Source organism: Entelurus aequoreus, linkage group LG27, assembly GCF_033978785.1.
Source record: "Entelurus aequoreus isolate RoL-2023_Sb linkage group LG27, RoL_Eaeq_v1.1, whole genome shotgun sequence".
Taxonomy (NCBI): Eukaryota; Metazoa; Chordata; class Actinopteri; order Syngnathiformes; family Syngnathidae; genus Entelurus; species Entelurus aequoreus.
The window spans coordinates 31861695-31875424 of record NC_084757.1 but is presented as its reverse complement, the minus strand read 5'-3'; the positions used below and the strand labels follow the sequence as shown (position 1 = coordinate 31875424).

Sequence of the window (13730 nt, the reverse complement as noted above, 5' to 3'; positions counted from 1 at the left end):
AGTTTATTAGTACATTAACCTCCAGTCTTCACACAGTGAGCGTAGAAATGAGTTTAACATTGGGGGGACATCAATTTCTATCCCAAAAATATTTTATGATGAATAAATGAGTACACAGTATCAGTATCAGTCTATGTTAAGGATTTTATGTAGCATTCCCATTTTCCACTTCTTAGTGAACTATTTTGAAATATCCACTGTCATGTTACTCTTTATAGTTAATTAATTAGTAAATTAATAAAATATTTACTGAGTCCTGCTGCTGTTTCACTTTTATTGTGGTGTAATTTTTCTACCTGTTAAGAGAAGTATTTGATCTTAAATATATATATAATCCTCCATATTGGCAGCCACAGTGATTAATTTATTCAGCAGAGCATTTAAACTTGGATCTGACAAAAACTAAAAACAAATTATGTCTTCCTCGCTGATAAAACATGATAGCAACATGCATCTGCTAGCTCATGATCACCCCCACTTCTCACAGTGTGGCGAGTTGGAGTACTACAAGAGGCACTCTAATACAGTGCTTAAAGGCCTACTGAAATGAATTTTTTTTATTTAAAAGGGAATAGCAGATCCATTCTATGTGTCATACTTGATCATTTCGCGATATTGCCATATTTTTGCTGAAAGGATTTAGTAGAGAAAATCGACGATAAAGTTTGCAACTTTTGCTCGCTGATAAAAAAAGACTTGCCTGTACCGGAAGTAGCGTGACATCACAGGAGCTAGTATTCCTCACAATTCCCCATTGTTTACAATAGAGCGAGAGAGATTCGGACCGAGAAAGCGACGATTACCCCATTAATTTGAGCGAGGATGAAAGATTCGTAGATGAGGAACGTTACAGTGAAGGACTTGAGAGGCAGTGATGGACATATCTTTTTTCGCTCTGACCGTAACTTAGGTACAAGCTGGCTCATTGGATTCCACACTCTCTCCTTTTTTTATTGTGGATCACAGATTTGTATTTTAAACCACCTCAGATACTATATACTCTTGAAAATGACAGTCGAGAACGCAAAATGGACATTCACAGTGACTGAACATGTAAATACACGATTAATAATATTCAGCTTTGCGAAGCTAAAAAAATAGAAGCTAACCTAGCTACGTAGCCAACGTGATAGCATCAGTCTCAAATGCAGATAGAAACTAAATTAAAAAAAAACCCTGACTGGATGGATAGACAGAAGATAAACAATACTATTAAACCATGAACATGTAAATACACCATTAATAATATTCAGCTTGGCGAAGCTAAACAAACAGAAGCTAACTTAGATGCGGCGGCGGGCGTTGTACACTTTTGACGACACCCCGGCCGCCATCAGAGTCGGCAAGAAACATATATTTCCCCAAAGTTACTACGTGACATGCACATATCGACACGCACGTACGGGCAAGCGATCAAATGTTTGGAAGCCAAAGCTGTACTCACCGTAGTGCGTCTGTTATCCTGCTCAAAACACAACACAACCTCCTGGTGTTGTTGTTGCTACAGCCAGCCGCTAATACACCGATCCCACCTACAACTTTCTTATTTGCAGTCTCCATTGTCCATTAAACAAATTGCAAAATATTCACCAACACAGATGTCCAGAATACTGTGGAATTTTGTCGAAGAAAACAGAGGTATTTGAATTGGGTCCAAACACTTCCCTTGACCTCGTGACGTCACACGCATACGTCATCATACCGCAACGTTTTCAAGCGGAAGTTTCCTGGCAAGTTTAAAATTGCACTTTATAAGTTAACCCGGCCGTATTGGCATGTGTTGCAATGTTAAGATTTCATCATTAATATATAAACTATCAGACTGCGTGGTCGGTAGTAGTGGCTTTCAGTAGGCCTTTAAATATGTATTTGTAGTCTTATTATCAAGGAATAATGAGGTCACACTTATATTAAAACATTAATGCTAAGGTTTCGTACAGTAGCGGACCGGTGACGTCTGATGATGATGATGATGATGATGATGATGATGATGATGATGATGATGAATATGTGCAAGTGAACAAATGGATCCACAAGGGACAACAACCCTTTCCACAGACTACACACACATCAGAAACATTAATCTCAGAAGCCTACAACAATATATTTGAAGAAGACTTTAGGATTAAAAGTGAAGATGTGTGGTGAAATAAGTACAAATGCAGCAACGAAAAAAAACAACTCCACTCGCGATGGCTCTAAAGTTCAGTGATGTGTTGCTAACTTCAGCATTTTTCTTCTTTGGTTGATGTTTTGCAGTAGTTAACATCCACGATGTAACAATGCTGCTAATCTACCAGAGTCCACATTTTGTTAACAATTTTATTAGTTCATATTTTTAAATTTGATTAAAAACATCAACAAAATTCAGTGGAAAGAATGTGTGATTTTATAAGACACACAAAAAAAATTAACATTTAGCAAATAAAATAAAATAATAGCTACAAAAATCATATTAAATAAATGCACGCGACTTAAAAAGTAATTACAGGACAACATATAACACTAGAAGATGAGAAGCACTACATACAACATAAAATATACATTCATATTAAACATGCTGTGTTTTTAAAGTACATTTAGCACAATCACTGTTTAAGTGTTTTTAAATCCCTGCAGCTTCCATGACTGTTACACACTTGTGTTGACTGACCTGCTGCTTAAACCTGAACGTTTTAACACACACAGTGCAATTAAACGGTTTCTCTCCAGTGTGTATTCTCATGTGTGTGGTCATGACATGCTTTCTGGAGAAACTCTTCTTACAAACAGAGCAAGTAAAAGGTTTCTCACCTGTGTGTGTTCTCATGTGTCTAATCATGTCATTCTTGCTGTTGAATCTTTTACCACAAGTTGAGCAAGTAAAAGGTTTCTCACCAGTATGTATTCTCATGTGTGTGGTCATGACATGCTTTTGGGAGAAACTCTTCTTACAAACAGAGCAATTAAAAGGTTTCTCGCCAGTATGTGTTCTCATGTGTCTTGTAAAATGACTCTTCTGTCTAAATGATTTTCCACAAACAGATTAAGTAAAAGGTTTCTCTCCAGTATGTGTTCTCATGTGTTCTGTAAAATGACTCTTCTGTCTAAATGATTTTCCACATTCAGAGCAGTCAAAGTGTTTGTTGTTAGTGTGATGTCTCGTATCACCTTTAGAGTCATTTTTACTCTCCAAAGGTTTTTGGATGTGGTCACTGTGATCAGAAGAGTCTGACATCATGTCGTCCATGTCTGACAGTGGAGCAAAGATGCTGTCTGGTTGTGAGTTTATATCTTCACAATGCTCTCCATCAGCTTCTGTGATGTGTTGAGTTACAAGCTCCGCCCCTCTGTTCTCCTCACTTTGACTGTGATGAAGCTGTAAGGACTGAGCTTCATCTTCATCATGAAGCTGCTCCCAGGGCTGCTCCTCTTCAATGTGGGAGGGGGCCTGTAGCTCCTTCTGTCCCACACTGGTGTGCCACTCCTCTTCATGACTCCCCGCTGACACCCGCTGGACGTCTGCAGAACATAGAACACAAATGAGGCGTTACTGTATTTTAGTTTGCAGCTCTTATGCCAACGATCCACATTATGTGAGGTTGGCCTAATCAAATATATGCATACAAACTATAATATCTAAATCATTTATAGCTCTTATTAGACATCTTACTGGAAGTCTTTTATGGTTGTGGACTTTTATTAACCAACAACAGGACAAACATGAAATATGGTGATGATTGAATAATAGTTAGTTAGTTAAATGGATATGCAGTCACGGGTGGCAGCTGTCGGGTCCTAGTCGTTGTTTGTTTACATGGACGCGTCCTCGCAAGACACAAAGTTGAATGATAAAATCCAACCTTACCCGAACAAAAACCATGCATGATTTATCCGTGAGAGTCTTGATACTATTTTACTTGACCCAGCCACACACAAATAAATTGTAGCCATCCATGCCTTTTTAAGCTTTCATCTCCTTTGTCGTGTAGAATGACATCTGGAACTCAAGATAGTTCCACATGTCTGGGAATGCGACCGACGGATAATCCTTGATATTACTCAACAAATCTTTAGGGATCTATTCCGTTTCAAAGTTAGATTTTTTTTTCGTATCTGCTTTTCGCAGGAAGATCCAGGCCAGGGGTGTCAAACTAATTTTAGATGGGGGGCCACATGCATAAAAATCTACTCCCAAGTGGGCCGGACTGGTAAAATCACGACAAGATAACTTAAAAATAAAGACAACTGCAGATTGTTTTCTTTGTTTAAAAATAGAACAAACACATTCTGAAATTGTCCAAATCACAATGTTTTTTTTACACTTATATGTTGCAGTTAATAGTATCCTATCTTTATTTGTCTTTTTTACACTTTCAGAATCAATTATGTGGTAATGTTCATCAGTCAACTCATTGGTGTTAATTTTCACTCTATCAAGATAAAAAAAATAATATTTTTAAGATTAAAGATTAAAGTACCAATGATTGTCACACACACACTAGATGTGGTGAAATTTGTCCTCTGCATTTGACCCATCTCCTTGGGGAGCAGTGGGCAGCAGCGGCGCCGCGCCCGGGAATCATTTTGGTGATTTAACCCCCAACTCCAACCCTTGATGCTGAGTGCCAAGCAGGGAGGTAATGGGTCCCATTTTTATAGTCTTTGGTATGACTCGGCTGGGATTTGAACTCCAACCTACCGTCTCAGGGCGGACACTCTAACCACTAGGCCACTGAGATGGATCAAAATCAAATTACAGGATGTCATTTATGTAGTTTGCTCATTTTCCCCGACTGGTACACTATATACATCATGTGTTTTTTTTACATATGTAGCATCATCTGCAAAGATGCAAAGAATTGCTATTGTGACATCTAGAGGACACATTTAGAACAGCAGTTTCTTTCATTCAAAAATGTTGACTCATTTTTGTACTTAGCAAACTCATCCCGTGGGCCGGATAAAACCTGTTGGAGGGCCTGATCCGGCCCGTGGACCGTATGTTTGACACCCCTGATCTAGGCCCTTTGTGTACTCAGAGATTTCGCGCACAGGTTGCTGCACAACAGCCATCTTGGCTTGGTTGACCACCACGTTTTTCACTTCCCGGAAGAAGTCACGTGACTGAATACAAATATATATTATTGAAGAGTTTCAAACAGGAGGGAACAAATCTGAGTATGTAACTGAGTTAAAATAGAAACTTCTCCCCTCATGTCATGTTTAAAATACACAAAATATAATTTTTCATTTTAAACAAAGCTCCAGATATACACATCAAAGCCATTCATACATTCTAACCTTGCAACTTGTTTCTATATCTAAATTCATGCAGAGGGTTTCAACAGAATGATTGTTATGTCAAATAGAAACTAGATAAATCACTCATTTTAAAAAGGTGTCATCTCTCAATTGTTCTGGACTGAAGTTTTCTTTTCTGACTGTTATAAAACACAAACAAATCTAAAAGAAACAATCTTGTTTCTACAGGATAATCATCATGAAGACAATGTCAAATAAACAAACCTGCTCTGTGTAGCACAACTTGAGGTTTGAAAACAGCATCCAGTAGTTCTTGTAGACGTTTGTTCTCCTCCTTTGTCCTAGAAAGTTCCTCCTCGTACTCTGCTATGGTTCTTTCCAACACTCCAAATATTTCTTCAGCAGTAACATTTAGTCGCTCCTCCATCAACTTTCTCACCTTTTGGAATTCGCACATTTCTTCCTGCGTGTTGCTAACTTCCGGCTTTATGTCTTGGCTCATGTTTTAAATGTAAGACGCGGACTGAAAAGCTGATTTTAAAAGTAAGTAAGTAAGTAATTAGTTGGAGTGCAAAAAGAGATGAGATAAGACGTTGTTACCATTTGCTGCCAACACCGAGTGATGGGTCGTTCGCGAACGATCCGGCTTTAAAAGATCCTGCTCTTTGAAGTAGCAGCTCTTTGATATCAAAGAACCTTTGACTAATTCTTCCTTTAGTTTAACGGCAGCTTGCAGCAATGACATGAAAGGTGCATACTGCCATCTGCTGCACAGGAGTATGTCACATGGGCTATATTCATGTACTTACACTGTAAAAACTAATACTGTATGGAATTAAAAGCAATGCCTTGTCCTTACTTCATTTTTGTGGAATTGTAACTCTATCAAAACAAATGCCAGTAATTTTGGGCTTATTTTTGTATTTAAATCACTCTTTCTGAGCTGCCCTAATTTAGAGAAATACAATTTTTATCACATTTAAATGTTGTCTCTAAATATTATATCTAAATGTTGAATCTAAACATAAATCTTAAATGTTGATCTATATGTTAAATCTAAACCTAAATCTTAAATCTTAACCTAAATCTAAAGTCTAAATCTGAGCACTAAATGTTCAAACTAAACCTAAATCTTAAATCTAAATTTAAATGTGAGTGCTAAACGTTAAATCTAAACCTACATCTTAAATCTAAATGTTAATCTAAACCTATGTCTTAAATAGAAATCTAAATCTAGATGTGAGCGCCAAATGTTAAAACTAAACCTAAATCTTAAATTCAAACCTACATGTTAAATCTAAATGTATATCTAAATGTGAGTGCTAAATCTTCAATATAAATGTAAATCTTAAATCTAAATCTATATCTAAATGTGAATGCTAAATATACAATCTAAATCTTAATTTCAAATCTAAATCTTGAATCTAAATCTATATCTAAATGTGAGTGCTAAATTTTCAATGTAAATCTATATTTAAATGTGAGCGCTAAATGTTTAATTTAAACCTATATCTGGAATCTAGACCTAAATCTTAAATCTAAATCTATATGTAAATGTGAGTGCTAAATCTTCAATCTAAATCTAAATGTTCAATCTAAATCTTAAATGTAAATCTATATCTAAATTTGAATGCTAAATCTTCAATCTAAATCTAAATTTTCAATCTAAATCTTAAATGTAAATCTATATCTAAATGTGAGTGCTAAATTTTAAATCTGATTCTAAATTTTGAATCTAAATCTTAAATCTATATCTAAACGTGAGTGCTAAATTTCAAATCTAAATCTAAATTTTAAATCTAAATCTTAAATGTAAATCTAAATCTAAATTTTAAATCTAAATCTTAAATGTAAATCTATATCTAAATGTGAATGCTAAATCTTCAATCTAATTCTAAATTTTCAATATAAATCTTAAATGTAAATCTATATCTAAATGTGAGTGCTAAATTTCAAATCTAAATCTAAATTTTATATCTAAATCTTAAATGTAAATCTAAATCTAAATTTTAAATCTAAATCTTAAATGTAAATCTATATCTAAATGTGAGTGCTAAATTTTCAATCTAAATGTATTTTTAAATGTGAGCGCTAAATGTTAAATCTAAGTCTTGAATCTAATTTTGAGCGTTAAATTTAAAACTACATTTTAAATCTAAAACTAAATCTTAAATGTAAATCTAAATGCAAATCTTAAATGTAAATATATATCTGGCCGAGTGTCAAGATGAATATACAAATAAAGCACACCTCTGGTGCCGCTGCTGCTGCTAATGCTGCTGCTGTATGAAGGACATTGAAATAGGAACATCCCCATGTAGGGGAAGTTATGCTTAATGGACATTTGCGTGCCAGACACATGTTGGTGCAAAGGCGTCGTCTCAGAGACTCTATAAAAAAGGTTGATGGTGCCGCACCCAGGAGTATGACAATACAAAGACGAGTATACACTGTGCCTTGTCCTAACTATATATGGCCCATTGATGGCAATCACAAATTAATTAGATGGAAATTAGTGCAAGCCACGTGTTACAACAGCGTGGCTTCATAGTAAAAGAGTGCGGGTACTAGACTGGCCTGCCTGTAGTCCAGCCCTGTCTCCCATTGAAAATGTGGGGCGCATTATGAAGTCTAAAATACCACAATGGAGACCCCCGGACTGTTGAACAACTTAAGCTGTACATCAAGCAAGAATGGGAAAGAATTCCACCTGAAAAGCTTCAAAAATGTGTCTCCTCAGTTCCCAAACGTTTACTGAGTGTTGTTAAAAGGAAAGGCCATGTAACACAGTGGTAAAAATGCCCCTGTGCCAACTTTTTTGCACTGTGTTGCTGCCATTAAATTCTAAGTTAATAATTATTTGCAAAAAAAAAAAAAAGGTTCTTAAATCAAACATGAAATATTTTGTCTTTGCAGTCTATTCAATTGAATATAAGTTGAAAAGAATTTGCAAATCATTGTATTCTGTTTTTATTTACGAATTACACAACGTGCCAACTTCACTGGTTTTGGGTTTTGTACATTGTGCAATGGATGGTTCCAGCAGAATGTTGACATTCTTACAGTGTGCCAGCAACAAAAGGGCAGAGACTGTCAGGGATCTCTTTAGTCCAGCAATCATTGAGCTTGGCTGGCCAATTCATATCAGAACTGATCATGGAGGGGAACATGTACAGATTTGGGAGGACATGAGAGCATGTAGAGGTGAAACTTCTGTGTTGACTGGAAGTTGTGTACATAATCAGCGAATCGAACCATTCAACCGGGACTTGAACAAAAACTGTTGTGATATGTTTGCACCTATTTTCTATGAGTTGGAGTCAATGGGAATCTTAGATGTCGACAATGAGTCTGATTTATTTTGTTTTCATTTTGTGTGCATTCCCAGGATCAACCACACGTTAGGTCAGTTCAAAGCTGCCTTTAACAATCATGCAATCTCTTCTGAAGGAAATAGAACTCCACTTCAGACTTTCACACTAGACACATCTTCTTTTATTAAACTATGCTGAAGCCGTAACTGAGGAAAGAACAGTGCACTCAGTCTCAACGCCTCTTGCGCCTTACTTATTTTGCCCTCTTAACCAACAGGAACTGCAAGAATTGGTTATTACTGTAAACCAGGGGTCACCAACCTTTTTGAAAGCAAGAGCTACTTCTTGGGTAGTGATTAATGCGAAGGGCTACCAGTTTGATACACACTTAAATAAATTGCCAGAAATAGCCAATTTGCTCAATTTACCTTTAACTCTATGTTATTATTAATAATTAATGATATTTACACTTAATTGAACGGTTTAAAAGAGGAGAAAACACACAAAAAATTACAATTACATTTTGAAACATAGTTTATCTTCAATTTCGACTCTTTAAAATTCAAAATTCAACCGAAAAAAAGAAGAGAAAAACTAGCTAATTCGAATCTTTTTGAAAAAATTAAAAAAATAATTTATGGTACATCATTAGTAATTTTTCCTGATTAAGATTAATTTTAGAATTTTGATGACATGTTTTAAATAGGTTAAAATCCAATCTGCACTTTGTTAGAATATATAACAAATTGGACCAAGCTATATTTATAACAAAGACAAATCATTATTTCTTCCAGAACAAACATTTTTTTAAAAATTCAAAAGACCTTGAAATAAGATTTAAATTTGATTCTACAGATTTTCTAGATTTGCCAGAATAAATTTTTTGAATTTTAATCATAATAAGTTTGAAGAAATATTTCACAAATATTCTTTGTCGAAAAAACAGAAGCTAAAATGAAGAATTCAATTAAAATGTATTTATTATTCTTTACAATAAAAACAATAAATTTACTTGAACATTGATTTAAATTGTCAGGAAAGAAGAGGAAGGAATTTAAAAGGTAAAAAGGTATATGTGTTTAAAAATCCTAAAATCATTTTTAAGGTTGTATTTTTTCTCTAAAATTGTCTTTCTGAAAGTTATAAGAAGCAAAGTAAAAAAATTAATGAATTTATTTAAACAAGTGAAGACCAAGTCTTTAAAATATTTTCTTGGATTTTCTAATTCTATTTGAGTTTTGTCTCTCTTAGAATTAAAAAATGTCGGGCAAAGCGAGACCAGCTTGCTAGTAAATAAATACAATTAAAAAAATAGAGGCAGCTCACTGGTAAGTGCTGCTATTTGAGCTATTTTTAGAACAGGCCAGCGGGCTACTCATCTGGTCCTTACGGGCTACCTGGTGCCCGCGGGCACCGCGTTGGTGACCCCTGCTGTAAACCCTCTCCAAAATGATGGCAACAAGGGAAAAACATTATGCCGCACAGTACAAGTTTGTATACTACAAAATTGTAAATGTCTTACCATAACCTCAGTACGTTTAATGGATCACAACCGGCCTGCGCAGATTGTATTTAAAGACATTTTGTCTCTCATTCGAGCAGACTTAAGCAATTCGTGCTCAAGACTAGGTAGTCTGAGAAGCTGTCCAATCTAGTCTTGAGCATGAACTGATGAAGTCTGCTCGGATGAGAGACGAAACGTCTTTAAACACAATCTGAGCAGTGCAGTTGCGATCCAGGGAAAATGTCCTGGATGCATGAACATATTCAGACATGTTTGTAACTCTTGAAATCATGCTAATAAAGGCAGTGAACAAGAACGTTGTAATGTCAAAAAGTAATGTTGTACATTTAACACATGCCGTTCTGTTAATACCGTCAGACAACACTGGCTTTAATGCACTGAACATGGACCCATTCATGAGAGCTACCAGACAATGGTAGTCAAAGTCATCATCATCTGCCAGATTCTTAGGCTTTACAAAAATCTGGAGCTCATTGGAGCATGTGTGAGCAATTGGAATGTGTTTTGTCTCATCATGGACAAAAGTTAGTTTAGGACTAGAAAGAAGTCCAACTGCAGGAACTCTGCTAGGATGTGTCCAGGATTCAGTGTCCGAATAAATGCCTGCTCTTCCTCAGTGAGGGTCCGAGCATGAAGACCTTCACCAACTTCTTTCTCTACAACAGGGGCGTCAAACGTACGGCCCGAGGGCCGGATAAGGCCTGCGAACAGGTTTTATCCGGCCCGCGGGATGAGTTTGCTAAGTATAAAAAAAATAACCTGAAATATTTTAATGGAAGAAACAGCTGTTCTAAATATGTCCACTGGATGTCGCAATAACAATTATTTGTATCTTTGTAGATTATGCTACGTACGTACAAAATAAATCACATGATGTTAGTACATCAGTCGAGGAAAATGAGCAAACTACATAAATAATATCCTGTAATTTCATTTTTATATAATTTTTTTATCTTGATAGATTGAAAATTAACACCAATGAGTTGACTGATGAACATTATCACATAATTGATTCTGAAAGTGTAAAAAAGGACAAATAAAGATAGAGTACTATTAACCGCAACATATAAGTGTAAAAAACAAAAAACAAAACGTTATGATTTGTACATTTTCAGAATGTGCTTGTTCTATTTTTAAACAAACAAAACAATCTCAAGTTGTCTTTATTTTTAAGTTATCCTGCCGTGATTTTACCAGTCCGGCCCACTTGGGAGTAGATTTTTCTCCATGTGGCCCCTGATCTAAAAAGAGTTGGACACCCCTGCTCTACGATGAAAAAGATCCAAAACACAGAAAATATAGACATTACAAATATATGTGCTAAACCAAATAATCTCTTAATATCGTCAAAATGTATCAGTTACAGACTAAAAAAAACCAAAAAAGTCTCATATATATTAGGGATGCACTGATCCACATTTGTTCACTTCCAATCTGGATACCTGAATTTGGATTTGACCAATATTGATAATATTTCAATACTAGATTTCAGTTTGCTTCATTATTTTACCATTATTGAGTTTAAATGAGGCTGTGATAAACTGTCCACAGGCAGTATCATGTACAGATGTATGTATCATACTTTTATGTCCCAAAAGGCAACGTGAGGTAAGTATGAAGTCAGAAAAACAGGAAAAATTTTAACAGAAAAAAAAAGTAATTTTACAAATATTCCACTATAAGGGTTTCAAATAGGCTGTAAAAGTGTCAATAATTACTAATTTCAAAACTGATTTCTCTTTACTTTACACTTCTATAACACAACCTCTTTCAAAATAATAAATACAAAGTGATGCTTTATCTGTTCTCTACAAATGAAGTATACTGGCGGTTAGAGACAAAATTGTATTGGTTTTCATTTGTACTGATTTTGTTTGGTCAGTAGGGGGTGCTGTGGGTACACTGATTATTTGGGCTAATAAAAAAAGGACCATGTGGTTTAGGCCCTGGATGAGTAACCCCTGGCTGCAGCCCGCAGATCGAGGAGGGGCTTATTTTCCCTCAATGTGGGCGGGACTCAACGTTGAGCCCGCGGGCTCCATCTGGTGGCGGAGATCCGACCCGCCCACATTGAGGGAAAATAAGCCCCTCCTCGATCTGCGGGCTGCAGCCAGGGGCACTTGGCTAAAAGAGCCCATGAAGAAGATGAAGAAGTAGAAAAAAGGAAAAAGACTATGGAAGATAATTACAGGATTATATATACATTTAAATCAAGTCAAGACATGAATGATATAAGTTTAATGACACTGGTTAAGGGGTTAAAGAAGGACATCGGAGAGGTGGAGATAGTGAAGGTGCTTAGGGACGGACGACTTTTGATTAAATGCAAAAATGGAGAGCAAAAAAGTTCAGCAATGCGGTTGCAAAAACTGTGCAATAAGATAGTTAAGGAAAAAATGGAAGTGGGAGAACGAAAGGGGGCAAGAGGAGTAGTGACAGGAATTCCAAGAGGTGAAAATTTAGAAGAATTGAAAAGACAAATAAAAGGGGGAACTGTCAAGATGTTGACAAGAATGATGGCATATAGAAATGGAGAAAAGACGGAGAGCGAATCAGTATTAGTACAGTTTGTCGAGGAAGTCCTCCTGCAAAGAATTATGATTGGGTTTTTAAGCTTTTATGTTAGAGCTTACGTCCCACCCCCAGTACGCTGCTTCAAGTGCCAACGCTATGGGCACATAGCCAGTGTGTGTCATGCTAAGTTGAGATGTGGAAGGTGTGGAGGGGAGCATGAATATGGACAATGTGGAGATAATGATCTGGTCAAGTGTTGTAACTGTGGTGGGAATCACACAGCAGCGTATGGGGGATGTGTCATTAGGAAACAGGGAACAGAAGTACAGCAAATCAGAGTAGAAAGAAATATTACATACGCAGAGGCAGTTAAAGTAAGACATCAAGAAAGTGCAGAACAAGATAGAAGTGAGAATAGTTCAGAACGAGACAGAAGTGGCAATAGTTCAAGTAATAAAAAAGAAGAGGCAGCAAATACAGGACTTTCTATGGACAAGCTAGTTGTGTTCCTGGCATATGTCATAAACTGTACAGAACAGGCAAGAAATAAAACTGAGAAGATCAAAATAATTGTCAAAGCAGCAGCAAAGTTCTTAAATTTAAAAGAACTATCTTGGGAACAGGTACAAGGTGAACTACAGAGAGTAGACGAGACAGAGTCATGTTACCACAATCCAACACCATGTTAATTGTTCAGTGGAATGCCAGAAGTTTAGTAGCAAACGGACAGGAACTAAAGGGATATATTAATAATATGAAAAATAAACCACATATAATATGTATTCAAGAAACCTGGCTGAAGCCAAAATTGAGCTTTATAATAAAAGGATACGTAACAATACGTAAAGATAGGAATGATGGGCAAGGAGGAGGATGTGCCATATTTATTAAAGAAGACATGCATTATACAATATTAAAAGAAAAACAAGAACTACAAATAGTAGGGGTAGAAGTATGGAATAATAAAGAAAGATACAAAGTGCTAAACTTCTGTAATCCGTGCAAGAAATTACAAATTCATCAACTAGAAAAAATAGTCGAGCACTGGAGTGGCAATATCCTTTGGTGTGGTGACTTTAATGCACATAGCACAATGTGGGGTGAAAGGGATGACTGGAATGGGGAAACATTGG

At 36.1% G+C, this 13730-nt stretch overlaps 1 protein-coding gene across 2 annotated transcripts; it reads right to left on the bottom strand.

Annotated features, from left to right (window-relative positions):
- Positions 1 to 2374: 2374 nt before the first annotated feature.
- LOC133644702 (zinc finger protein 892-like) lies at positions 2375 to 5960 on the bottom strand. Of its 2 annotated transcripts, XM_062039400.1 has the most exons (3): positions 5845 to 5960; positions 5509 to 5775; positions 2375 to 3501 (listed from the first exon to the last, which is right to left on the bottom strand). In XM_062039400.1, the coding sequence occupies exons 2-3, from the start codon at positions 5744 to 5746 to the stop codon at positions 3026 to 3028; spliced, it is 714 nt and encodes a 237-aa protein (XP_061895384.1). In that variant the 5' UTR covers positions 5747 to 5775; positions 5845 to 5960; the 3' UTR covers positions 2375 to 3025. The 2 variants fall into 2 exon arrangements, with proteins under 2 accessions (XP_061895384.1, XP_061895383.1); XM_062039399.1 differs by having other exon boundaries at positions 5509 to 5876.
- Between the last annotated feature and the right edge of the window lie 7770 nt (positions 5961 to 13730).